The 23,213-nt window shown below is 38.8% G+C and overlaps 4 protein-coding genes across 8 annotated transcripts; 1 reads left to right on the top strand and 3 right to left on the bottom strand.

Annotated features, from left to right (window-relative positions):
- Positions 1 to 702: 702 nt before the first annotated feature.
- On the bottom strand, positions 703 to 8,057 carry LOC146546608 (nucleotide sugar transporter SLC35D2-like). 3 transcript variants are annotated; one of them, XM_085264267.1, is made up of 12 exons: positions 6,860 to 8,057; positions 6,518 to 6,551; positions 6,328 to 6,414; positions 5,621 to 5,688; positions 5,438 to 5,509; positions 5,251 to 5,319; positions 4,920 to 5,022; positions 4,174 to 4,266; positions 3,558 to 3,625; positions 3,257 to 3,335; positions 3,091 to 3,173; positions 703 to 2,102 (listed from the first exon to the last, which is right to left on the bottom strand). In XM_085264267.1, exons 1-12 carry the CDS (start codon positions 6,967 to 6,969, stop codon positions 1,997 to 1,999), a joined length of 972 nt encoding a protein of 323 aa, XP_085120393.1. In that variant the 5' UTR covers positions 6,970 to 8,057; the 3' UTR covers positions 703 to 1,996. The 3 variants fall into 3 exon arrangements, with proteins under 3 accessions (XP_085120393.1, XP_085120394.1, XP_085120395.1); XM_085264268.1 differs by lacking the exon at positions 6,860 to 8,057 and adding an exon at positions 6,711 to 6,825; XM_085264269.1 differs by lacking the exon at positions 6,860 to 8,057 and adding an exon at positions 6,632 to 6,688.
- Positions 8,058 to 10,850: 2,793 nt separating this feature from the next.
- Positions 10,851 to 12,129, top strand: aqp12 (aquaporin 12). The gene is made up of 3 exons (XM_085264270.1): positions 10,851 to 11,559; positions 11,730 to 11,846; positions 11,925 to 12,129. The coding sequence occupies exons 1-3, from the start codon at positions 10,965 to 10,967 to the stop codon at positions 12,083 to 12,085; spliced, it is 873 nt and encodes a 290-aa protein (XP_085120396.1). The 5' UTR covers positions 10,851 to 10,964; the 3' UTR covers positions 12,086 to 12,129.
- A 114-nt stretch (positions 12,130 to 12,243) lies between these two features.
- rpp21 (ribonuclease P subunit p21) lies at positions 12,244 to 14,125 on the bottom strand. Its single transcript, XM_085264274.1, has 5 exons — positions 13,960 to 14,125; positions 13,733 to 13,833; positions 13,142 to 13,224; positions 12,878 to 13,012; positions 12,244 to 12,715 (listed from the first exon to the last, which is right to left on the bottom strand). The coding sequence occupies exons 1-5, from the start codon at positions 14,014 to 14,016 to the stop codon at positions 12,618 to 12,620; spliced, it is 474 nt and encodes a 157-aa protein (XP_085120400.1). The 5' UTR covers positions 14,017 to 14,125; the 3' UTR covers positions 12,244 to 12,617.
- Positions 14,126 to 14,321: 196 nt separating this feature from the next.
- Positions 14,322 to 22,094, bottom strand: pak2b (p21 protein (Cdc42/Rac)-activated kinase 2b). 3 transcript variants are annotated; one of them, XM_085264266.1, is made up of 15 exons: positions 21,841 to 22,094; positions 20,633 to 20,943; positions 20,423 to 20,529; positions 20,140 to 20,290; positions 19,969 to 20,000; positions 19,765 to 19,878; positions 19,465 to 19,597; positions 19,287 to 19,350; positions 18,047 to 18,095; positions 17,053 to 17,165; positions 16,839 to 16,956; positions 16,633 to 16,732; positions 16,348 to 16,544; positions 15,629 to 15,766; positions 14,322 to 15,521 (listed from the first exon to the last, which is right to left on the bottom strand). In XM_085264266.1, the coding sequence occupies exons 2-15, from the start codon at positions 20,817 to 20,819 to the stop codon at positions 15,435 to 15,437; spliced, it is 1,590 nt and encodes a 529-aa protein (XP_085120392.1). In that variant the 5' UTR covers positions 20,820 to 20,943; positions 21,841 to 22,094; the 3' UTR covers positions 14,322 to 15,434. The 3 variants fall into 3 exon arrangements, with proteins under 3 accessions (XP_085120392.1, XP_085120390.1, XP_085120391.1); XM_085264264.1 differs by having other exon boundaries at positions 20,633 to 20,973; XM_085264265.1 differs by lacking the exon at positions 21,841 to 22,094 and having other exon boundaries at positions 20,633 to 20,996.
- Between the last annotated feature and the right edge of the window lie 1,119 nt (positions 22,095 to 23,213).

Consider the following 23,213-nt stretch of genomic DNA (forward strand, 5'->3'; position numbering starts at 1 on the left):
ACATTTATGCCTTTAAAATGCTAAATCGTTCCTGAGGAAAACAGTGTTTTAGAGTAGATCTCAGTGCACATTATCTAGTATAAAACTTTAAAAGTGGGCCAACAGCATTTTATTAAAGGTGTTGCAGAAGGGGGCGCCATCATGCTACTGTAGTTTGTGAAGAGCTGGAAACGTAATATTTAAACAGTCAGTTATAGAGCCGCGCTGAATTTACTTGGAGTGAGCATCAACGTTTTTAAACTTGTTTTTGATAGTTTCTGTGAAACTAGAAAATGTTTTTACTTTAGAAACACAAAATCTGGCTAAACAGGGAATGCTAATGATGCAGATGTTAAAAAACATCAGTTTGGCTAACATTTTTATGGTGTGTCATAAAAAGGCACACAGCTAAGAGTCTCTGGTTGGAGCTGAACTAGAGAAGCTGGACTTAGCCTTGGAGGATAACTTATCAACCTGTGAGGTAAACTGGCAGATATTTAGTCTTTTCATCCTGCATTGCTGTAATCAATGTGGCACTTTCCCCACCAGGGAGTAACAAAGTCTGAAAAGTACAAAGACTGTAAAGTAACTCATCATAACTTTGAACATTTACTCAGCATAAATGCTATCTTACCACGCAATCCTACAAAACACTCAAGTGTGTACTCTGAACATTCTGTTAGATGCTGGAATGACATTACAGCAATGCAAACAACCACTGCATTAAGTCAAGAGTTTTTAATGTAAAAAATACATTGTGTTCCAGCTACAAGATCATGGGTACTGTGTTTGAGATGTGATCAGCATCTACAATTCACTAGCCACTCCACCTACAAATTAATAAGTCTAAAAAAAAAAAGTAATAAATATAAACTGATGATATTTATGTTTTGTTTTTTTTTAAAGCAGACACTTGTACCTGATAATTGAAAAAAGAAGGGGAAAAAAAGAGTTCCTCTCATAGTACTTAAAAAAACAACAACAACAATAAAAACCCTGAAACAAATTTCAGGAACATACATTAATCTCAATGACTGTAACAGGAGGCGTGGCTGTTAGTCACTCTTCTGCAGATGCTACCTCAGTTAAAAGTGCGATCACATTTTGTCAAAAAACACAAACGAATGATCCCCTTGTACAAATAACAAACCATATATACTGTTTGTTAATTCTGCATAGAGAGAACCAGTTACAGCTTTAAGAGTCCACAACAAACTTTCTCTAATACTGAAGGAGCAAAATGTAAACTGTCATCTCAAATTATCACCCCAAAAAAGAAGGCGATACTATTTAAAGCCACAATCCTTGATGAGAACTGATGGCCTGCTGCCCATCCACTTTGGTTGTTTTGAAGGATGAGGTCCGGTCAGTGTCGTTACGTGTGTCTTTAACAAGCGTGTGACAGTGTTTGCGCAAAAAATAAAGTATGGAGACAAAGAGTTAAATGGAAAATGACAGTGTCAGTGCATCTCACTGTGCTCAGAAAGGCATCTATAGTTACATTCCTTGTAAACAGCAAAACTGAAAGGCAAGAACAAGGATTGTGCCTTTTTAAATAACTTCCTTAATATTCCCATTGACTCATAAGTACACACCAATGTGTAAAACCAGCTGATCGCGCCTGTGTTCCATAATCTCAACATTTAACTTTAAATGTTCTGTCTAAATATCAAATGTTTGTATAAATATTTTTCACCTAATGTTCCCTTATTCTCAAAGCTCACAAGAACAGTATCAAAATACAACATAAAAAAAACAACAACAAAGAAGCTTATCTAAAAATCAACCTACAAACACTTGGGAGGGTTTCGTCACCATGGTAGCAGCAGAGAGGCATGGCAATGGTACTGCTCCATTTCCACAAAAACACACTGCAGAAGTGTCTGAAACACTGTTCCCACCAATCCCATGCCTTTACTGCCAAAATACTCCATAAATTACACTTTTACTAAAAAATAGAGTTTTTTTTGTTCATCAGCATAAGAATAAAAAAAACAAAAAAACAATCCAGTGTCTGTCATACAACCACCTTGCCCTTGATATCCAGCTTGGTGTTTTCATTTGCTTTGCTGGACTGTTCCTCTGTAAGAGTGATGTACGAGTACACCAGGCTGCCAGCAATACTGCAACAAAATTGAGAGAGGTGACATGAAAATGTTGTATCAAAACAACATGCTACAGCACATCAAAGTTGTAGAACTAGAAATAAGATCCAGCTGACACATCTGAATTCCCGCAGGGCTGGAATACAATCTTATCTGTGTTAACAGAAACTTTTTATTTTCCCACCAGAAGAACAGATGCTGAGAACAGTTTGTATTTAAACTGAGAAACAAGAATTATCATGCTAGTGCTCATCATGCTATATTTAATCAGACTGTTTCATTTCTGATTCTGTATCAGATTTTTCATACTTCAACAGAAGTAACATTTTGTGCACCACTGCCCAATCTGCATAAAACTGAACCCCTACAGCCCCTCCTGTAGGTGGTGGGATCACAGGAGGGCAGACTTGTAACTACTTCAGGCTAAGTCTGTTCAGGCCCCTGTGGGCCATTCCCAGTTCCATGGTGGGACCCTGGAAACCAAGTCCCAGGCAGGATAAGCTGGTCCATTGATCTTTTGGCTCATATTGGTTTTCTGAACCACTCCAAGTTTCCTTTAGGAGACCCAACCAGGGGAAGATTGCCATTCACAACATAGTTTCTGGGATATTTGGAAAACACAAACCCCTCTGCCACATTAAGGTGGCAATTCACAGAGGGGCAGTGGCCCAATCCTCAGTTTCTAGGACTAGCTAGCAATACATGGACTGTAACTTCTCTGGTGACGCTTGTGGTGTATGGGGTTGAGATACTGATTACATATAGTTGGGATCTGTAACCAGTTTCTTACAGAAGAGCTGGACTTTGTTCCACTTTGGAAGTGTCCCAGATCAGATAGCGAGCAGGGGTGGATATACTTGCATTCTACTACTACCAGAGAATATGCTCCAACTACACGGGTCCTGAGTTCTCACTCCCCTAGGGGAAGGTCTATGCCAGGCTATCAGAGAGGAGGGGGTGACATTATTTAACCCTCAGATTCAGGAGAAACATGAGATCTGTTTACCTTATGTTCAAACCTAAGAAGTTAGTCCATGAGAAAATGTAGTCTCCACTGAGTACCATTCCAATGTATGTCACCAGGACATTCTGTAAAAATGGAGAAAACATTAACAAACCTGAGCATTTTGCATTGTTTTGTATTCAACAGTTCCCTCAAGCACGCAGCTCACCTTAATACAACCCACGATAGTAGTTGTTAATGCTGAGTTGTACTGTGTACACAGCACAGTAGAATACATCAGAATAAACCTAGGAAAAATAAATAAGTAATCATGTTGTAAATCACTCAACGTTTATTGGAGCCTGAAATTGGATTTCAAAATGTTAATGCAACATTGTAGACAAGCTGCAAGACAGAACTGAGACTGCAATACCGATCTAAGAGCAAATCACAGAAATTTGCCATCATCCAGATGTTGCACTGATAGTGAATTCACGCATGCCACATTTAATCTCAAGCCTGTAACTTACCCCATGACACACGACAGGGTGAACTGGGTGAGGAACAATGCATCCGACCAGCCCTCATATTCCACTGCCTGAAAGGAGAAGCAGAGTATGGGAAACACAAACTGACAACTAACAAATACATTAAACATTATATTTGTGTCAGCATTAAAAGCAAAGAAAAAAACGATTGAAACACGTTTGATTAGTAAAGTAAAATATTACATTAGTGGTTTTTGATGTGTAATGTCACGCATTCACTTAAAGAAAGTGAGCAGCCTAAAAACTGAGGCGTTTTAGTTTATATCCATGGTGGTTGCTCAGTCAAGGGAAGTACTTGATGCTGCTGTAATAACTCTGCTAGGTGCATAATAGCATCTTTGTGCCTTTCTGGCTGCTGGGCCCCAGCTGGGCAACCCAGAATGTCTGCCAACACTGACCAAATGAAAAGACAGCTCATATTTACGGCACACACCCATGCTTAGACATATGTTCGCTCACTTAAATGCAGAATTAAACCAAGCAATAACCGGTCGGTACTGAAATCATAACAGCTCTGGTAAAAAAAAAAAAAAAGCATTAATTTAACAAATATAGTGTTAAAGTAGTAGAAGTAAAATAATAAATGCTAACTCCTCACCTTCTGCATATCTCCAGTCACATGAGCCAACAGCAGAGTGGGAATTATCATAAATAATGCATTGTAGTACAATAATCCATATTTCCCCAACTCCTGAAAAAATGAAAAGGGTAGAGAAGCAGGTGGGAAGGGAGCAACAGGAAAACACAAGTAATATGCAGAGCCAGAACAGAGTGCTATTCACAGGTCTTTCAGTGCATTCCTCACTAAGTAGCATACAGATGTCATGCATGGCACCACCTAAGACTTCTTGTATATGCTCTGTTTCACATGGCTTCATCGGCTTCACCCCCTCACTCATACACACCCCTCTCGTAGTTGGAGCTCAGTCCTAGGAGATGGCGCTCCATAGGCGTCATACACTAAATTTGGATCGGCCCTTGCAGAAACGTGAGAACTGAGTAGTTCAGTTTGCCCTTGTGACATTAAATATGACTTGAACGAGCTTAAACAAGACATTTCGGAGTCAGTCCAAACAGATCTGAAGACTAATCTAAAAAAAAAAATGTTTAGTTAAGCACAATGATATTTTACCAAAACAATGAATCACAAATATTTTCTCTTAATCTAATCAAATTAGTGGGAGTAAAAAGAACTGACTCAATGTATTTCCACACGCCAAGTTCTTTTGAGCAAGATACTGAAGGACAGTTCGAGTTCTCTACATTCACACGTAATCAGCTCAATGCCAAATACAGCTCCCACCCAACAATGGTCACTATTCATCAGATGCTGCCATCACATACCTTTGCGTCTAATTTTTGCTTTACATAGGCTCCGTTGGCTGCAGTCAGGATGTCGTTCAGGAGAATGAACATGTAGCCTTGCAGGTCAAATGATAAGTCAGCACTAGGATCAGAAAGAAGAAAAGGCAATCGAAAGTGTCAAGAAAATAAATAATGTGTTCAGTTGGCTAACATTTAAGCTGTAGTTAAGCTGCATTTAGGCAGGGCTCCTTTACAACTTCCTTGAAGATAATGGCAACTAAACTTGGACCTATATCCCGACAAAGCACCTCTTTGTAGTGAAGGTAAATCTTGGTTAACAGCCAGCACACCTGGATTTAGTAGAACTTACCTCGCGGCTATAAATGCCCCAAGGATCATTGTAAACACTGTCAGCTGAACTGGTCTGGAGAATTTCTTCCTGCCACAAATTAAATACAGTAAAGAAATTCAATATGACCACTTAGAACTGGAACCGAACAAAAAAAGGACCAGTAAATGGCGAAGAAAAGTAGGTTATCTGTTGTGTGGGATCTTACTTGAGCAGAAATCCCTCGGCCAGCATAGTGAATAAGATCGAGAACCTCCTGAGGACTGTAAACATGGGCAGACTGGTGCACCAGGGCGTAAACGGTGACAGAAAATCCATTAAACGAAAAACATCAACATTAATAGCCAAATAGTTTTTAACTGTGTGAATTTTTACAAAATGTGGAGCTTACTTTAGCCTTTTGGTTCCAAATAAACCAGTGATTTGATTTCCCACATACAGGAGAGGTAGAGGAAATGTCTAGGAAAAAAAAAGGAAAAAAAGGATATGGAGGTTTTGTTAAGTAGGAACAGCTCCAGCATGGTTAAATGAATTTTCTGATGGACAGGCAGCGATCACCATAAACCTGACCTATTCCAGTTTCTGGGGGGGGGGGCAATGCCATTTTTCAAAGGGTGAAGAAAAAAATAAAGGCTAATATATCTAATGCATATAGAGTATGCTAGTTTTCAGCAATATATTTCAAAATCTAGTTAGACACAGCTTGACTTAATGCATAAATGCTTTGAGGTTACAAGCCACTTACTCTATGTGTACAGTGCTTAATGTGTCACACAATTTGGGGTTCAATATTTAGCCCAAAAACATTTATACCTTTCCAATTAAAAGATAATAACTCTGTATACTTTCTAAACCACAGTCACTTCAGGTACTGCAGACACTGCTAAACTATTTCTAATGAATCTGTTTTCTTTTTTTTAATATATGTCAATACTGATATGCTATTAATGGGAAAATAGTTGCTTATATTGGCCAAATTATACATGTTAGGCCTCTGCATTTGATATTTGGACTGTTTATTAAGAGATGAACAGACTGCATATGGACCTCTGGAAACTAGTAATAAATGACTGGTACTCTTCATTTAGAATATCTCACCTTGCGAGGTATGGTCTCATCGCAGTCTGGGAAGCTGATCACCCTTGCAGCCTTGCCCACCCACAGCACAATCACGGTGGCTAACATCTGCACAGAGATTCATGAAGAAATCAGTGTCGATACCTGCCTGGTTTTAAGGTGTGGTGTCAGCTTGGTTAACGTAAAAGAAGAAGTTACACGTATCACGTACTTGTCCTATTCCGACACATATCGACGACGGGAACCTGAAAAAGTAGATGAAACTCCAGTAAATTTTAATGCTTTAGAAGTTCAGCACACTGTAGTTAGTAAGCTAACCTCGTACTTAACACTCAAGGGTTAAAATGTTGCCCAACACAGGAAACAGAAAGAGAGGCTCCCTGCAGTGTGAACCACAAGATTACCATCACTGGATAAAAGTTGCCGTTAGGCTAATCAGCACCGTGGTGTTGCCTGCTCTGCTCAGCCTGCACAACTTCCACAAGCTAGGTTAGCTAGCATGGAAACAGCTTATCGACCGTAACCGTTACAGGCGTTACCGCTATGCCGTTACCTGTAGTTAGTGAGGACACTCTTGTTCACCACGACGATCAGGAACGAGCTGAGACCGTAAAACCCGGCGGCAAACAGCTTCACGACCAGCGTCGGAGGTTTGTCCGCCATCCCCGACAAGTTCTCATTCCTCTCTGAGAGTTGGCTCTTCCCCTGCCCATCACTTCTTCACTGTAGGCTCACCCACCTACACACACACACACACGTTTCACAACTTCCGCCCCAAGTCTGAGCATCACATTACGCGCAACAAATTTAACCACGAAATTTAACCATGAAATGAACGAGTTTTTTTGTTTTTGTTTGTTTGTTTGTTTGTTTGTACAAATCTAGCACTGCGAATGAAATCACCAGCCAGGCTTAGCTTATTTTTTGCATTCTACTTTCTTTTGACATGGAGCATTAAACTTAAAGCAAGAATCGGACGGATATTTGATCTTTCCTGCAGCTTTATTATCCCCCAGCTTTCACAAACACATTTGATTTACAGGCAGGTCGGCACTTCCCGGTTTTTAACCTGACATGTGATGCGATTAGTCCAATCACAAATTAGAAGGTAGGCGAGATAAGTTATTTATTCACCACATTTCAAACACCACAGCTAGTCAAGATAAATTCAAAATCCAAGATAAAAGATAATAACGGCAATAACAATAAAAACAACAAAAATTAAAACAAGGGCGATGGCATAGCTACACTGTTAGTTAAAAGCAACCGTGAATCTAAAGCTGTGCTCTTTACAAAATAGCTAGGGTTGGAGACGATGTGACCGCAATGGGTAGCTGGTTCCAAAATGCCCAAATGCAATAGATATTTATTGAAAATGTTTATGGTGGCAACTACGAAGGCTATAACTAGGCATTGCCTCCTACAGGGCAATGGGTTGTTTGGAAGAATTATAATAAAAATACATTTAAAAAACAGAAATGTACATATGTGAACTGCTAGGTAACCAGATCTTGCAGACCTTGAGATCTACTAGGTTTGTATACATTAAACACTATAGATTTATATTTAGGGCCAAAATCATTCAAAGATGTATAAACAATCTGTAATATTTTAAATTTAATTCTGTATTTTACTGGAAGCCAATGCAGGGAGACGACAATTGGAGTGATATGGGAGGCCAAGGAAAAGATCATTGCAACAGTCTACAGAAAAACAGGCATGAATGAGCTTCTCCAGATAAAAATATCCCAGTTTAGCCAAATTACTAAGATCCCAAAAGGCTGATTTAGTTACAGCACAAATATAGTTAGTGAAACTAAAGCCCTCTTTTATTGTTGCACCAAGATTTTTCACACAAGTTTTAGATTTGTGGTTTTACATATACAAATATAAAGTTATAAGTAACCCATGCAATTAATTGCATGAATCGTATTTCACACTATGATCACATGCAGCAGCAGTATAAAATGTATCTCCAAAAGTTGATTCTGTACATCTGGACGTAGCGTTTTCAGTGGGAGAAACATTTCGTCACTCATCCAAGTGACTTCTTCAGTTTCTGGTGACTACAGGTTTCCCCGGTCTTCTAAACAGTACATTTGCATAATGACTGTTGTTGATCAACAGTCATGAGAATTTGCATATAATCATGATGAAGGAACTGACCTCCCAGCCCATTGTTCCTTCAGTGGGCTGTTTTCAGTCATTAAACACAGCACATGACAGGAACAAGTATGTTCTGGAGACAACAGAGCTCCCTGTGCCGAAATATGCTCACCTCACCTACTTCCAAGGTGCACGTTCAGAGGTTAAAGCTACAGCAACATGTGTAGGAAATGTCATAACTTTATTGTTTGACTAACATATTTTCAGCTTATTGCCTTCATCATGATGAAGTAATAAGCTGAAATTTGTCAGACAACAATAACTTGTTGATCCTTGGAGAAAAGGAATAGGTTGTCAAGATGGGCCTTTGTTGATGGGGGTTTACTTTTCTTCCTTGGGCTATTCCTGATTAGTTTGCAGGAGCATTGAGGCCACGGCTATTGGGACGATTAAAAAACGTGATGCTTTTATCCCAAACATAAATGGATATTAAAAGTCTTCTGGATAATGAGTTTGGTTAGCTAGAGTTCACACAGATTTACACAAAACTGGTGAAGGTGAATTTGATTCAAAGCAGATAATTTTTGTTTTCTTTCAGTCTAGTTTTAAGAAAAAATGCCTGGCTGTAATATCTCATTAATTGTTGGATGGATTGTCTTGAATTGTGTTTTATATTTTTGACTCTTGTTAAAGATTATTAACAGTTTTCTGTCACTTTAATTAACAGGTTGTATTTTAAACCTAATTTTCTTTCCTATATTTTGAGGGTTGTAGATTATAAAGGCTTGAAATAAAGCATTAACGCACACGAGGGAAATGTTAAGATATGTGCAGATAAGATTAAGAGTTTTATTGCTGCCTCATATCTGTCCTATGATCAGGAATGTCTTGAACTTCTGTCCTTTGCCATTTATATCTGCTATGTATGTGGTAGAGTTCTTGTAGCATTACTCGTCATCATGTTGCCGTCTTAGGACATACATACTACATTTATTTATATATGTATAGACATATAAAAAGTGTGTGTATGTGCACCCCCATGGGCTAAGGTGTAACCACCAGGTGCTCTTTCCATCTGATGTTTTCTTTTCCATAGGGGTCATATGAATGGCTCCTACAGCTGAGGTGGTTGGACGATCTGATTTCCTCGTGTCAGCATTGTTCCCACATCATCATAATTAATGTTGTTCCAGGTTCAACATTGCAAGTGACCAATCGCCTTCTTGTGACGTCATTCCTTTCAGGGACAACATTTACGCGATGTCCCAGGGACAACATTTACGCGATGTCTCAGGGACAACATTTACGCGATGTCCCAGGGACAACATTTACGCGATGTCCCAGGACAAATTTGTAAATTTCTGGATTACTGTTAATCTCCATAGAATCAAGAACTCATGTCCAGTTTCACAGCTATGGACCAGTTAATTATGTTTCCAGGTGATAGTTTGATTCATAGATTCAGCACACAACCATAAGTCTAGGCCTTTTAGTCCAGATTCTCTTCACTTATGTTTGTAAAATGATCAGGGAAGCTACTGCAATTTTGCCTGACCCAACCCCCGGGCCACGAAACACCCAAAAAGTTGGGGAACGCTGGTCTAGAGAACACTGGTTAGCTAATGCTGTCGTCAAGTAGCCTATCGCTAGCAAACAAACAGCAAGCCAAGTGAGGAACATATGTATAATGCTTACCGTTTATTAAAGGAAAGTATCCTAAATTGACTTCAAATTCGGCGGACAGGCGGCGGTTTAAGAAGGTGATTGGTCACTTGCAATGTTGAACCTGGAACAACATTAATTATGATGATGTGGGAACAATGCTGACACGAGGAAATCAGATCGTCCGAGGTGGACAGGCATCTAATCAGGATGCCTCCTGGACGAGGTGTTCTAGGCATGTCCAAACGGAAGGACGCCCCAGGGTACACCCTTGCCACAGAGAGATTACATCTCTTGGCTGGCCTGGGAACACCTCAGTATTCACCAAGGTGAGATGGAGGAGGTAGCTGGGGAGATGAAATCTGGGTTTTATGGTAACCTGCTTGCAAAAATGTATTTTCTGTGCAATAGCTCACAGTAGCTTGAGTCCCTCAGGGAAAAAGGTCTACACTGATTCAGTGTTAAAAATTATAACTATCTCCAATACATGCTTCAATTTACTATACAGACTCCAAGCTGTATAATCCTCATATATTAATTTTATCTAAAAATAAAAAAACAAAAACAAGAAACCCCCCAAGACTTTCAGTATCAAGAAATTCACAGTATATTTATTTCTTCTAGACAGAGTGGGGAGTCATTTTAACCTGAGCTTTTACAAAATGATGATAATAAATGATCACTGAATAAAGGCCAGCTTCGTGACCTTACCTTGAAAAAGCCCTTGTGTATTTTGGCAGGTGGTTGCGGGATAAAAACCCTGACGTGTCTCTGATAAGAATTGTGTCTGTGCATGTGCCACGTTGTCAAACAGCGAGTACAGTGGTAAATTCAGCCCCTCACTAATTTCATTTTCTTCAAAACACAGAAGGGGACATCTCGCATGAGCCATGTCTGGACTGAATGCGTCTCTCGGATACTTTGTGGCTGCTGTGACTTTTGTAGTCTCAGTTCGATTTCTCCTTAAAAAACGGCCACGGTTCAGCTTCATCTCAGAGTTTACATCTTCTTTTATGCTGGTGGCATGTTGGCTGGAGGTGCAGACCATCGTGGAGGTGGGCGAGTGGGCCGGGGGTTTGGGCCCTGATGTGACTTTAACCATACTGTTTGTGGTATTGCTCACACACGGTATAATCTGTGGTGATGCATCAGGGAATCCCAGCCTGGCTGTGCAGAAATTCATGAAGCTTGAGGCCACCACCGTAACCACACTGCTTGATGTTGCTGCCCAGTTTATTGGGGCTCACCTAGGCCTTCTTGCAGCCAAATACTACTGGAGCCTGGAGCTGACAGACATGCACATGATCAAAAACCTGATGATCAGTGAGTGCAGCACATCTCTGCTGGTTTCTGTGCTTCAGGGATTTTTTACCGAGTTTGCCTGTGCCCTCGTCTTGCACATCATCCACTTAAACCTATGCCGCCGATCTGCTCTGATCCGAGTGCCGCTGATTGCTGTCCTCCTAACATTCCTGTCCCATTCAGGTAAGCCTGGGAATAACTGGCTTTCCTTTTCCTTTCCTTTTATTTAAACGTTTTACCTTCTGCTTTTTGGGATCCATTATTTGCATTTTTTTTTTTTTTTACTTTGAAAGTTCAGAGGACTTAAAGCTGGAAATTTAACGAAAACTGTATTTTCCTATTCTTTTCTTCAGCCAAAGGTTATACCTCAGCTTACATGAATCCATCACTGGCATATGGACTCACCTTCCACTGTTCTGGATTTACCTTTGCAGAGTATGCAGTGGTTTACTGGCTGGGCTCTCTCACAGGTAAACTGATTAAATGTGCATGTCCTTTCAGGTCTTAAAAAATTAACACAATACATAAAATAAACATTTGATTTCTAGGTATGACTTTGGCTGTTCTCCTGTACATGGGCCATATTCCCAGAATCTTTGTCAAGAATCTGCTATACTCCCAGAAGACACGTTTCAGAGTGCCCAAGACAGACAAAGCAGAAATGCAAATCTTTACTTACCAGTTCTCAGCTGCAAAGAGACGTTTTTAATTTAACAATTTATCAAAAATAAAGAAAGAAAGAAAATCTTCAAATTTTGTCCTCTGTTTCTTTTTTAATCATGACATAAGTTTTTATTTGAAAAAAACAAAAACAAAAAAAAAACAATTTACAAGATACATATGAAAAAAAAATTAGCAATGTTAGAGTGTTAGCATAAAAAACAAAACAACCCCCCCCCCTTTGTAATCAGAAAAGTAAAAAAACAAACAAACAAGCTGTCAATAAAATGAAAAGAAGTAATTTCATTTAAATAACATTTAAAAAAAAAAAAACCTTCTCTAGTCTGTGGGTGGATGTGACACAACAAAACTATATATTAGCTTTTATTAAGAACAGTCCTTTGTATGTTAACCCCTCTTAGGCCCTGGGACCATTTTTGGTCCTTTTAGTTTTTCAGTTACAAGCCATTTGCACTGTGTTGAATGGAATATAGCCAAATTCTCTAAAAAAAAAGTTTGGCATAATTTCATGTCAAAATTCAATCTGACTTCCTTAAGCAAATAGAGCAGAGCCATGGCTGCTACGTGCTGGTAGCACCTGGAGCAGAACTGAGTTTTGATGTCTGTGACCTGTCATTCTTTGTGTCTTTTGGCTGATTTTTAGCAGAAGTGATTGAATCTGTATGAAAGAAAGAAAAAACAATCAGCACAAATTTTTTGTCATAAAAGTCCCGTGCAAGCAAACATGAATTTCTTAATTACTGAATTTGGCAGCATGCTTATATAAGCCATATTGTGTTAGGGTATGTTTCGTCTTAAATATAAGTTTTAAGTTTGTCACCTTTCTGCTTTTGCTGCTCCAGCTGAGCCTCGGCTCGGTCTGCCCATAAACAGTAATCTGGATTATTCAGTAAGGTCTTCCTCTGTCCACAACTGAGACATCTCATCACGGTAAAACGAGTCTTGCTGTTTTTTCCTTATTAAAGAAATTCAGTTTAAATAAATAAATAAGTAAATTTTTAATATTTATTCATTATCAACCATTTCTGAAACAAGAAAGTGACAGCCTACATTAAGTAGGGATTGAAAGATAATAGGGGCTTACGTTTTTGTCTTGTTGTAGCAGTTACACCTGGAATGAGCAAAGAGCAGCACCTCTTGCACAATGTCCTCTTCACCGATGGATCTCTACATATATTGAAACATTAAAATGTTAGTCCATCTTTAAGTACATTCTGATTTTACTACTGTCCATCAGCTCCTAGACCAGTTTCATGTAAATATATGTGAATCTTCACACAGCTACACATTAACATCATAACACTTGTCCACACATTGTCAGTGTGAGACTGCTCTCATTTGTGAATACAGCAGGGTAAACGTGGCAGATGTTCCAGACAAATGCCAACTGAGCTGCTGGTCTGTGAGCACAGGGCCCACTAAACGATCTCTGGTCCTTATGTGTGCTTGTGTAGTTCGTACGGTATCGTATATTTAACACTATTTCAATAACTTGTGTTTTGTTTTGTTTTTTTAACTGTGACATTTTCATCTCAGTAGTTCAATACTTGATCTAAAGGGAGCTCTGTGGCACGCCGAAATATCCTGCATTACTCTTTTGCTCCCCAGACAATGTGATCAACGGGATTTGTTAAAAATCAGTATTTAAGTACACGTGATTATCATCTCAACTTACTGTCTGAGAACGAGACGCTTTGCAATCGTCTTCTGTGAGAAGCAGTAGAAACGAGCCAGCTCCACATTTTCCGGATTTTGAGCTAAAACACAATGTGCAGCCTGTGGACAAAACGTAAGAAACCAGCTGAGCGACCACATTCAAAACAGAGAGCATGCTAGCATTTATGTAGCATGTGACTGTAGCTGGAAGCATCGTGACGATAATTAACTAAAACTTTCTCCAACCTGGTAAAGGTAGTTCAGTCTCTGGTAAGCTTCTTTGTCTTTCAAGTGGAGCGCCATTACACACAAAAGTCAGATAACAAATTAGCCCTAATAGTAACAGCGGATTACTTCTAACCACAGCAGTATGACCCTCTGCAAGTAGCTACAACTGATATACTTCCGGGTTAATCCTTCAAAATAAAGGCACACAACGTGATTCACACCTCGGAAAATCAAAAATACAAAATCATCCGATTAGGAATTAACTGTCTACAACCATTCAAAGACCCGACAAGCATCTTGTATCTTTGTAGTTTAGTTATATCAACATCAAACGATATCACAGAGAAATTATTCATTGATTCTACAACCAATTAATTGCAGGGCTTGTCATTCTTGTTCTATACTACTTTGACTTTGTGTGGTTTAAGAAGTAACGGATGATCTCTTTACACATCAATCACATTCACATCCAAATCACAAAAGTAAAAACAGTTGAATTTATTTGAGTGTGCAGACAAAGTTGTTAGTTGTCCAGAAGAGAAACCGTTAACAAATTGTCTTTACCAGCCTTTGTATCCAACCAGTATCATATGGTCACGTTTTTCAAACTAGTTAAGTACACAATATACACATGGAAAAACAAGAGCATTTGTTTAGTCAACACGAACACAAAGGACAAAGTTCAACATACAATACTCATTTTTAATAACAACAGAGAAGAAAGTAGAAACCCTGTCAATCTAACATTTTAATTTACCTGTAAGGTGCGCCTCTGGTATCAGGAGACTATAAAGATACAGGGGAAGAACAGGTACAGTAGCTCTGTTGTGTGTAACAAATGTAGAACGACATAATCACAACACATGTTCATGATGATGACTCCACTGAAATCTTTCCTATAAAACCAATAAAAGAAATGTCCTTAAACAATGGGTGGATGTGGAAATAGCACAAGTGTTCACTGAATGAGACAATATGTGACAAGAAGGGGGACAAACATAAAATTCAAGTATCAAAATAACTAAGACACCAACAAGCTGAAAAGATCAATTACAAAGGTAGTAAAAATCATGGGAAGAGAGACACTGAGACAATCAACAATACATTAGGCAACATTTTGCATTTGTTTAAGGCAGTTGATTAAAAAAAACTAAGTAGAACTAGGCATCTTCTTCATTCCAAGTTAAATACAAGCCTAGCCCTAACTTATCACCAGAAGAGTTGATGTACAAAATTAACTATGCCCGACTCTGATACTACGCACTTGAGTTTGACTTGTCTTCTGACATCTGAGAATGAATAGAGTTCATATGGACAGCGGTGGGGTTGTGCTCTAGATTTTTGGTCTTCTTCACAGTGAGGTTTGTCAGGGCTTATAAGGCTGGTGCATCAAGAGTGGCACACCACTCTCAGCCTATTGTCTGGCACAAAATCTAAATAGTTGGCACATATCTGTGCACAGCATGGGAAGGCAGGATAGCTACTTTCATCAGCTAACGATTGCTCTTCATGGCCTCCTTGGCTGCCAAGATGAGAGGTGTGAGACTGGAGAGGGGTTTCGCCAGCTTCAAAAATGGATGCTGAAAAAGATGTGGATGTGAAAAGAGAATATTACTGGCCTGAAACACAAATATAGTAAAACACTGAAGAGTTCAAAGAGTAGCCAATAACTGGAATCGTTTGTAACCTGCAGGAGCTCTTTGCCACTGCCTCTTTTCTCTACATCCATTTCCAGGCACAGGTTTAGAAAATCTCTGAAAATTGGAGACAGCTTCTCAGGATTCTGAAGCTCAGGTGTGCCATTTGTAGCAATTAGGTATAATGCCTGCCAAAGGGGAAGAGACAAACAAACAAAAACTTTAAAAGCAGAGTTTTGGGAAACAACACACTTAAAGGAAATGAATCAAGTCAAACTGGCTGAGAGGGAAATGTACTACAAAAGTTAATGCTGCACAACTTTCTATATTTGCCTGGGGATATTCCAATCCACATGAGCACATTCCACACAAGAAGTGAAGCTTGTCACTTATAAAGTAAACAGACCAAGAGCGACAAAGTCAGAAAAAGCAAAGTGTGAAATATAGGGTAATAAAGTTCATTATAGTGGTAAAAAGGAGCAGGGTGTAAAATCAGAAAACGTTAAAAATAAACAAAGGCAAGTGTTTATCCTGCTTTTCTGTTGAATCATGGGAGTCTATGGCCCACAGTTATTTTCTAACTACACCAAAAGTCCGACAGACACAAATCACCGATTCAGTTTTAAGTGATTTACTGTGACCTTGTAGACACTGTACAGATGAATAAATTGGAAACATTTCATTTAAAAATGGTATATATTTCCCTACGCTGCTCTACACTATATTAAAGGTGTCTAAACTAAAATGTGTGAAAGTGTTCTGCACTCACTCGTAGTGGATTCTCATTCAGGTAGGGAGGTTCTCCTTCAACCATCTCAATGGCCATAATACCCAGTGACCAAATATCTACTTTAGGCCCATAAGCCTTTCTGGTCACCACTTCAGGAGCCATCCAGTAAGGCGTGCCTACCATGGTGCTGCGTTTGCTCTGCTCTGGAGTGATCTGGGCGCAAAAGCCAAAATCGGCTGTCGAAGACATGAAGAAGAGTGAAACAATTTACACCGGAAGGATTTAACAATGCAATATTTATCATAATTACAGCACAGGACTCACTCAGCTTGACAGAACCATCCATCCCAAGCAGCACATTGTCACTTTTGATGTCTCTGTGGATGACCTGATTTGCGTGTAGGAAATCCAATGCTTGTAAACACTGGGTGAAAAAAAGAATTGAGAGAGGGAAAGATGGCGTTTTTTATTATACCTTTTACATAAAGTGGGGGTCAGTTTGTTTTACAGGACTGCAAAATGTAACGTACCTCTCGGCAGACAGCAGCTATCTGGGCCTCATCCATGCAGGTCTCTGTAACCACATCTGTCAGCGAGCCACCAGCAAGATATTCCATCACCACAAATAACTCCTCCCCCATCAGGAAACTGGCACATAAAACAAACGCATGTGAACAATCAGACAAAAAGTACTGTAAAAAAGTTTAAAAACCTGCCAGGCTGTAGGTTTACGTTCACTCTCACCTGTCTAAAAAGTTGACAATGTTTGGGTTCTTGAGCTCCTTCATCACTAGAATCTCGTTGATGATCAGCTCCTTCTTCGGCTGCTTTTGTAAGTTGATCTGTTTAATGGCGACCTGGCAGTGTGAAAAAACATATATGACCTTTAGTTCACTCTAGGTTTAACATTCAAAAATGTTTCCTCCTAATGTAAAGCGTCACACAGTAACCTATGAAAGACAAAGTAAAAAAACACATACGCATATGCCTTTAAGAGATAAAATGAGTTTCTAAGCAGTTTAGTGGATTTAGTGGTTGGTGCAGATGCTGGACTTTAGATACTTCTTGTTGCATAACAGATAGCTCTTGCTCAGTTTAACTTAATTCAACTTCTTCATTTTTTGTTTGCTACAATTAAAATAATAAAACTTTGTTTTTTATTGAGCTAGATTGTTTTTCATATTTGTGGCTACTATGACACAATAATTTATCATTTCTGGGGATAAATAAAGTACATCGTTCATCAGATCTACTTGTCAGGTGCATTGATGGAGACCCAATGCACTGCAGTTCTCACTTTAAAGTTGTTTGGATGGGTCTCCCTGTTATTCTGGCTACACAGCCAACTACTCACAACACTTACAAAATTCCTGGCAACCCAGATCATTACAAACTTCACTCCACAGCAACGTCTCAAATGTACCACCTGAACACCTTCACCATGTTATCTCTCTAGTAAAACTCCCTAAAAGCTCTTTCTAGCTACAACATGTTCAGTGTTCATCTGCTCACTATAAACTAAAACTGTGCACCTACGTATTACCACCCAAATAATCTTTTTAGTAACTACCAGCTGCCTCACAATCATTTTTATAAGCGAATAATAAAAAATAAACAAAAGGTGCAGTCCAATCCTTTCAAAAATGGCTTTAGCTTGTCACTCAGCCCCGCTTGCTATGATCCATATTATTTTTCTTTTTTTTGACACCACCTAGTCCATTACTGATTTAGTCTTTACCTCCTGTCCTGTGGATACATCAATGGCTGTGAATACTGTTCCTGATGCCCTGTAAAAAGAGGAAGATTATTTATTTACTTCAACACATATTCTAAGAAACTATATACTCACAATTATTCTTCAAATGCATTTTTACTCACTAAATGTTTTACTTAAGGTCAGTAATACTGAAGAGAATTTATGTTTGTATGAGTTGAGAGGAATCACATCTTGATTAGGAATGTACTACCTGAGAAAAACAAGTATTCATGTGTAACTTATAAATAACTTGTCAATCTTATAAACTAAACTTTGACATGAAACCCGATGCTGAAGATTCTCCGACCTAAAAGCTGGTTGTGAAATTTCACTTTGTTTTTGGGTGGGATGATCAGAAGTAAAAACAGAGTCAAACTGCTATACTGTTTTGTTTTTATAACACCTTCTGGAAAAAGCTTTTAAAAATCCTGCTCTGGAGAAACAAGGGATTTTAAAACATTAAACATATTAATCAACATTAATAATATGACACATCTGCTATTAATAATGAAAGTTATTAGTCTACTACTATTTTTTCTCATGGTAACATTGCTCCAGGGCCTTTTCACAACAGAAAAAAAGAACTTGTCAAACTAGAAATGGTGAAACTGTTACAGACAAGACCGCCCTCCTGGCAAAATTTGCCAGTAAATAACTTCACCAGTTTAAAACTCAGCTCCTCCTATTGTGAGTATCTACAAGAGACTAAACAATACCAATCTCTGGTGATTTAAAAATCTCATATCGCATATCAACTGATACCATTTCTTTCAGATACAGCAAACAAACTTTCATTGTTATTTATTAGTTAATGTATCAGTCCCTGCCAAGATAATATAACAGTCCATTTTAAAAACAAACTTGTTCATACAGCTACAAGCAGATGTGAATTACTCCTTTACGTTGCTTGTGGCATTCCAAACACTTGCTCCCAAGAGGAAACTTGTAGAGCGGCCTCTGACGAATAAACTATTCAGTATCAGCACTACTAACGTGGACCAAGTGTGTTTTGCCTATCGCTTCCTCACTTTCTTATTTTGCATTTCAGTCATTCGAAATGTTATGTATATGCAAATGGATAATATTGATCAAGCCCTACAATCTGATATCAAAAAGGCTATTCGCTGTAAATATTTACTTAGGTCTGGACAATAAAGATTGAAAATCAACTGCCTGTTTTATAACATAAACAATTAAAACTGTAATATAAAAAGTAACTCACCCCTGGCCAATCTTTTCATATCGGGTGTACTTCTTCTTGGGATCCCCAATACTGACTATGGTTCCTGTAAACCACATTTAAAACGTGTTAAAAGAAAATGGCAAATGGAAGTGACAGGAAAAATGAATTATGTCTACTGTATTTATGCGAGACTAATGATGAAGTAAGAAAAATTTACTCAGTTTGTCCATGATCTCTTCGTCTGACATCTTGCCCTTCCTTTTTTGCCTGTCTGCAGCCTTGGAGGCCACATCTCCGTCCGGACACGTGCTTGGAGCAGGGATGGGGTCGATGACAGAGCGAGTATATACCTGCAAAATACAACAAACATTAGCCAAAGATTAAGATTATTTTTAAATTGTTATTTAAAAAAGGAAAAACAAAATCATTAGAATTAGAAGTTGAAATAAAAATATCTTATAATGAATTCTGATAATAATCGTTACGCAGTAAGGCCAACATCTGGCAGGTGACTTACACTCTTTGTGTGTTCTGGTCTTGGTGCCACAACTGGTGGAGGCGCTTCATCATCGTCATCATCATCTATGTCTTTGATGTTTGGAGATGAGGGTTCAGTGCCTTTTTTGGCAGCCTTGTATAAAGTCACAGCAGATTTTGTTAACATGTATTAGACAAAACAAATACATAAAAAAATACCTTTTAAAAGTCCCAAGATACTTACAGACTGAGGCCCTACTGTGAATGTGTCTTTTTCTGTGAATTTAAAAAAAGTGTGTTTTTAGTAACCATGGAGGTATAGTCAATTTAAAACTTAAAGTCTGAGTGTCATTAAGCTGTGACACTCACTGATCAGTTTACCCCTAAATAGGGTACCAAAATATAACATTCTCACCAGAGGATGAGAAGCTGAGGTACTTCTGACGACCGTTGCCTGTAGAGTCATAGAACTTAAGGACATCAAGCACAGCCTGTGGGTTTTTCTTCTGCTCTGACTTGGTAATGTTTGACGTCTGGAGTAGTCGAGCCCATTGCTCTGGCATACCCTATGTATTAAAAACAGAAAGGAAAATGTGTCCAATAATGTAAGCTCTAATCTAAAGGACATGCTGTGCTTTGGTAACAAGAGAGCAGAGTTTAGTGAGTGAAAAATGAAAATAACCAAACAGCGAACTCACCGTGAACTCCCCTGTTACAGCGTCAAACCCAACATGTATGGTATGTTCAAAATCTGAAGGCGGTGAGATTTCTGGTCGCTCTTTGTCTCGATCTTTCTTCCTACCACCTGAAATTAAATGAACCTTTATCCAAATTGACCAGGACAACACTCGCTACAAACACTAGACTTGAACTTATTTTAGGCCAAACTTTTAATCTTTTTATCTCACTTTTTTCAGCCCCAGAGAAGATTGAGATGATCTTATTGCGCTTCCTCTCCTCAGGCACAGAAGGCAGCGGTTTAGAGCTGTGGTTGGCCGAAAGTGAGTCTTTGCCAGAGCCAGTGCTGAAGATAGTGCTGCTCATCCTGACCGGAGGGGCAGGGGGTTTATCCTCAGGATCTCCGTTATCACACATGGCCAGGAGGTGGTTACAAGCCTCAGAGGGCTAACCGGGACAGGAATACAGCGTGTGAGGATAGTAAGTGGTGAGGGAGGAAGGCGGCGCTCACATCAGCATGAGACACTAGTGTGTTCATGCACTGCAGGAGAAAGAAAACACCAAGAAGTACCTGGATAAAAAACAGATATATGAAAGAGTATAACTACGCTGTAATAAAGCTAGAAATACAACAGGGTGTAGTGACAAGAAAGCAAGCACCCTCTATAATAAAATAATAAGTTAAATTTGCTACAGAGGTTCAATAAGTAGGAACATTGGAAGGTGTAATGTTTCGTAAGAACCCTGAGCAGACAGAAAAGCCTACACAAAGCTTGACATGTTTTCAGAGACATCACACTTTCTCTGTACTTGTGAAAAAGCTGCTGCAGAGACCTGCTGCACCAACTTTACAAAGTTAACTGCGCATAGAGTCGACAGGGGTACCCAAGAATAAACATAAGCATGATACACAGCAGACTAACTCGAATAATCAGTTCGTATTCTAACATCTGAAAGGTGGAAGAGGAGCCCAGATGACAATCAAAGAACGAAGTTGCTCCTTATCTAGTGCACAAAAATGAAAAGCTTGCACCTACTTTCTTCATTTTAAGGTTTATAAAGTACGAGCACAACCTCATGAATGACCCACATATTTCCATATAACGGTGTTCCTACTGTAATGTCTACTCAAAATGCCCTTCAAGAGAGTAACAACAGGGGCGGCTAGCGGGCTAACGCTAGGATAACTACTTGGCCAACAAGTGTGCTAGCCAGAAGCTAACATTAGCAAGCTATAACAGCGACTGCAAGCCTTAAATAGAGCTTTCAGCTAACGCTAACTTGACAACCAAGCTTGAAGGTTCCTCCCCATGATCCGCCAAAAATAACACTGTTAAGCGGTGCTTTAGAAATCACTAAACATACCAATTCACAAACTATTCCGCACAAATGAGCTTTATTTAGCTAAAGAAGGCGACGCAGGAGCAGAGAAGCTTACCGGAGAATCCACACCAGTTAAACTTGATTGGAACTTCAGTCCAGAACGATCCTCGACGGTGTGCAAAACGTCTGTATATCCTTTAAAAGTTATTCCCTCGTAACAAGGGCTCCCCGGTGGTACAGCCGGCGTATAAATAACTTAGTACAAAGGTTATTCCAACTATTTACAGTGCAACTTTTCTTCTATCTTTTCGGCCCTTGGATAATTCCGCTATGGCGAAGGGGAAGCGGAACTACCGACCCAGCCCTGGCCTGTTCAATAAAATGTTTCAAATGAATGGTGTGTGAAAACCAGTGTTGGGCAAGTTACTTTGAAAAGTAATTAATTATAGTTACTAGTTACTTCTTCAAGTTAGTAACTGAGTTACAATATTCTAAAAGTAATTAATTACTTGAAAAGTAACTATTGTGTTACTTTAAAAAAAACGTTTAACCCTCTGGGGTCCAGGGTATAATTGGCCATTTTTAACTACTTTTGATTTTCCCTCTACATTTTACCTTTAAAAACTATTTACTTTGCCTTGTTTGGTATCATCCTTTTCAGCACAACCTCACGTGTCTGAATTTACAGTTATGTTTTCATTTTGACATGCTGTATTAACACAATTGATCTAAAATCAGACAAAAAACATAAAATCAGAGTAGAAAAAAGTTATATTTTTTACTGTAACAACCACAAACTTGTTTAATGAATCATATTTCATAATTTTAAATGCAAATATAAATTGTCAATTTTAAAATCCTATGCACAAGTTTTGCAAACAACAAAGTTATTTGCATCCATTTACCTTTTACCTTGATTTTTTAAATAACCATTTCAAACTATTTACAGAACAATCAGCTGTTCTGCATTCAATAAGATGCCACACAAATTATTTGAGCCACTCCAAATATTTCTGTCCACTATAAAGGAGAACATCACAGCCTGATATCTGCAGGTCTGACAGCAGCAGGTGTATCACTCCTTTTTCTACCTGAAGACAGCAGTCGCCTCATTGTTCTGACACTACACGCTAACCACACAAGACAACACATTAACTACATGGCGAAGACAGTCAGCTATCTGAAGCAAAGAAGAAAAAAAGAAAGAAAAGAAAAATCAGAGCCCGTGTGCAAAACCACACAGATCATACCCGGAGCTCCAATAACACGTTTTTAAGCATTAAGAATAATAAAAATGTGAAACATGCTGAAACCTATTAAAGTGGACGTTTAAGGTAATGTAGTTCAGCATTTACAGACGTAATTTTCCAGCTGCAGAGCAATTATTTTGTAAATTATAAATGAAGTGTGGCAGGTTTCTCTCACTAATCTGACATTAATGTAACGTTTGTTTATTTTCCTGCCTTAAGAAATTTTAAATGGCCTAAT

The sequence above is a fragment of the Mchenga conophoros genome, linkage group LG23, assembly GCF_057382185.1.
Source record: "Mchenga conophoros isolate Kocher_MC1m ecotype Shallow Benthic linkage group LG23, M_conophoros_male_GT1.1, whole genome shotgun sequence".
In the NCBI taxonomy this organism is placed as follows: domain Eukaryota; kingdom Metazoa; phylum Chordata; class Actinopteri; order Cichliformes; family Cichlidae; genus Mchenga; species Mchenga conophoros.

What these genes read in the sequence shown, in the direction of transcription:
- LOC146546608 (XM_085264267.1), bottom strand. Translation starts at nt 6,969, where the DNA reads ATGGCGGACAAACCTCCGACGCTGGTCGTGAAGCTGTTTGCCGCCGGG. An exon ending in TGACTGGAGATATGCAGAAG is followed by an intron (nt 3,626 to 4,173) that starts GTGAGGAGTTAG and finishes TTCTCCTTTCAG; the next exon opens with GCAGTGGAATATGAGGGCTG. An exon ending in CTATCGTGGGTTGTATTAAG is followed by an intron (nt 3,174 to 3,256) that starts GTGAGCTGCGTG and finishes CCATTTTTACAG; the next exon opens with AATGTCCTGGTGACATACAT.
- aqp12 (XM_085264270.1), top strand. Translation starts at nt 10,965, where the DNA reads ATGTCTGGACTGAATGCGTCTCTCGGATACTTTGTGGCTGCTGTGACT. An exon ending in AACATTCCTGTCCCATTCAG is followed by an intron (nt 11,560 to 11,729) that starts GTAAGCCTGGGA and finishes TCTTTTCTTCAG; the next exon opens with CCAAAGGTTATACCTCAGCT. An exon ending in CTGGCTGGGCTCTCTCACAG is followed by an intron (nt 11,847 to 11,924) that starts GTAAACTGATTA and finishes TTTGATTTCTAG; the next exon opens with GTATGACTTTGGCTGTTCTC.
- rpp21 (XM_085264274.1), bottom strand. Translation starts at nt 14,016, where the DNA reads ATGGCGCTCCACTTGAAAGACAAAGAAGCTTACCAGAGACTGAACTAC. An exon ending in AAGCGTCTCGTTCTCAGACA is followed by an intron (nt 13,225 to 13,732) that starts GTAAGTTGAGAT and finishes CAATATATGTAG; the next exon opens with AGATCCATCGGTGAAGAGGA. An exon ending in GGAGCAGCAAAAGCAGAAAG is followed by an intron (nt 12,716 to 12,877) that starts GTGACAAACTTA and finishes TCTTTCATACAG; the next exon opens with ATTCAATCACTTCTGCTAAA.
- pak2b (XM_085264266.1), bottom strand. Translation starts at nt 20,819, where the DNA reads ATGTGTGATAACGGAGATCCTGAGGATAAACCCCCTGCCCCTCCGGTC. An exon ending in CTGTAACAGGGGAGTTCACG is followed by an intron (nt 20,291 to 20,422) that starts GTGAGTTCGCTG and finishes TTTAATACATAG; the next exon opens with GGTATGCCAGAGCAATGGGC. An exon ending in TATGAAAAGATTGGCCAGGG is followed by an intron (nt 18,096 to 19,286) that starts GTGAGTTACTTT and finishes CTCTTTTTACAG; the next exon opens with GGCATCAGGAACAGTATTCA.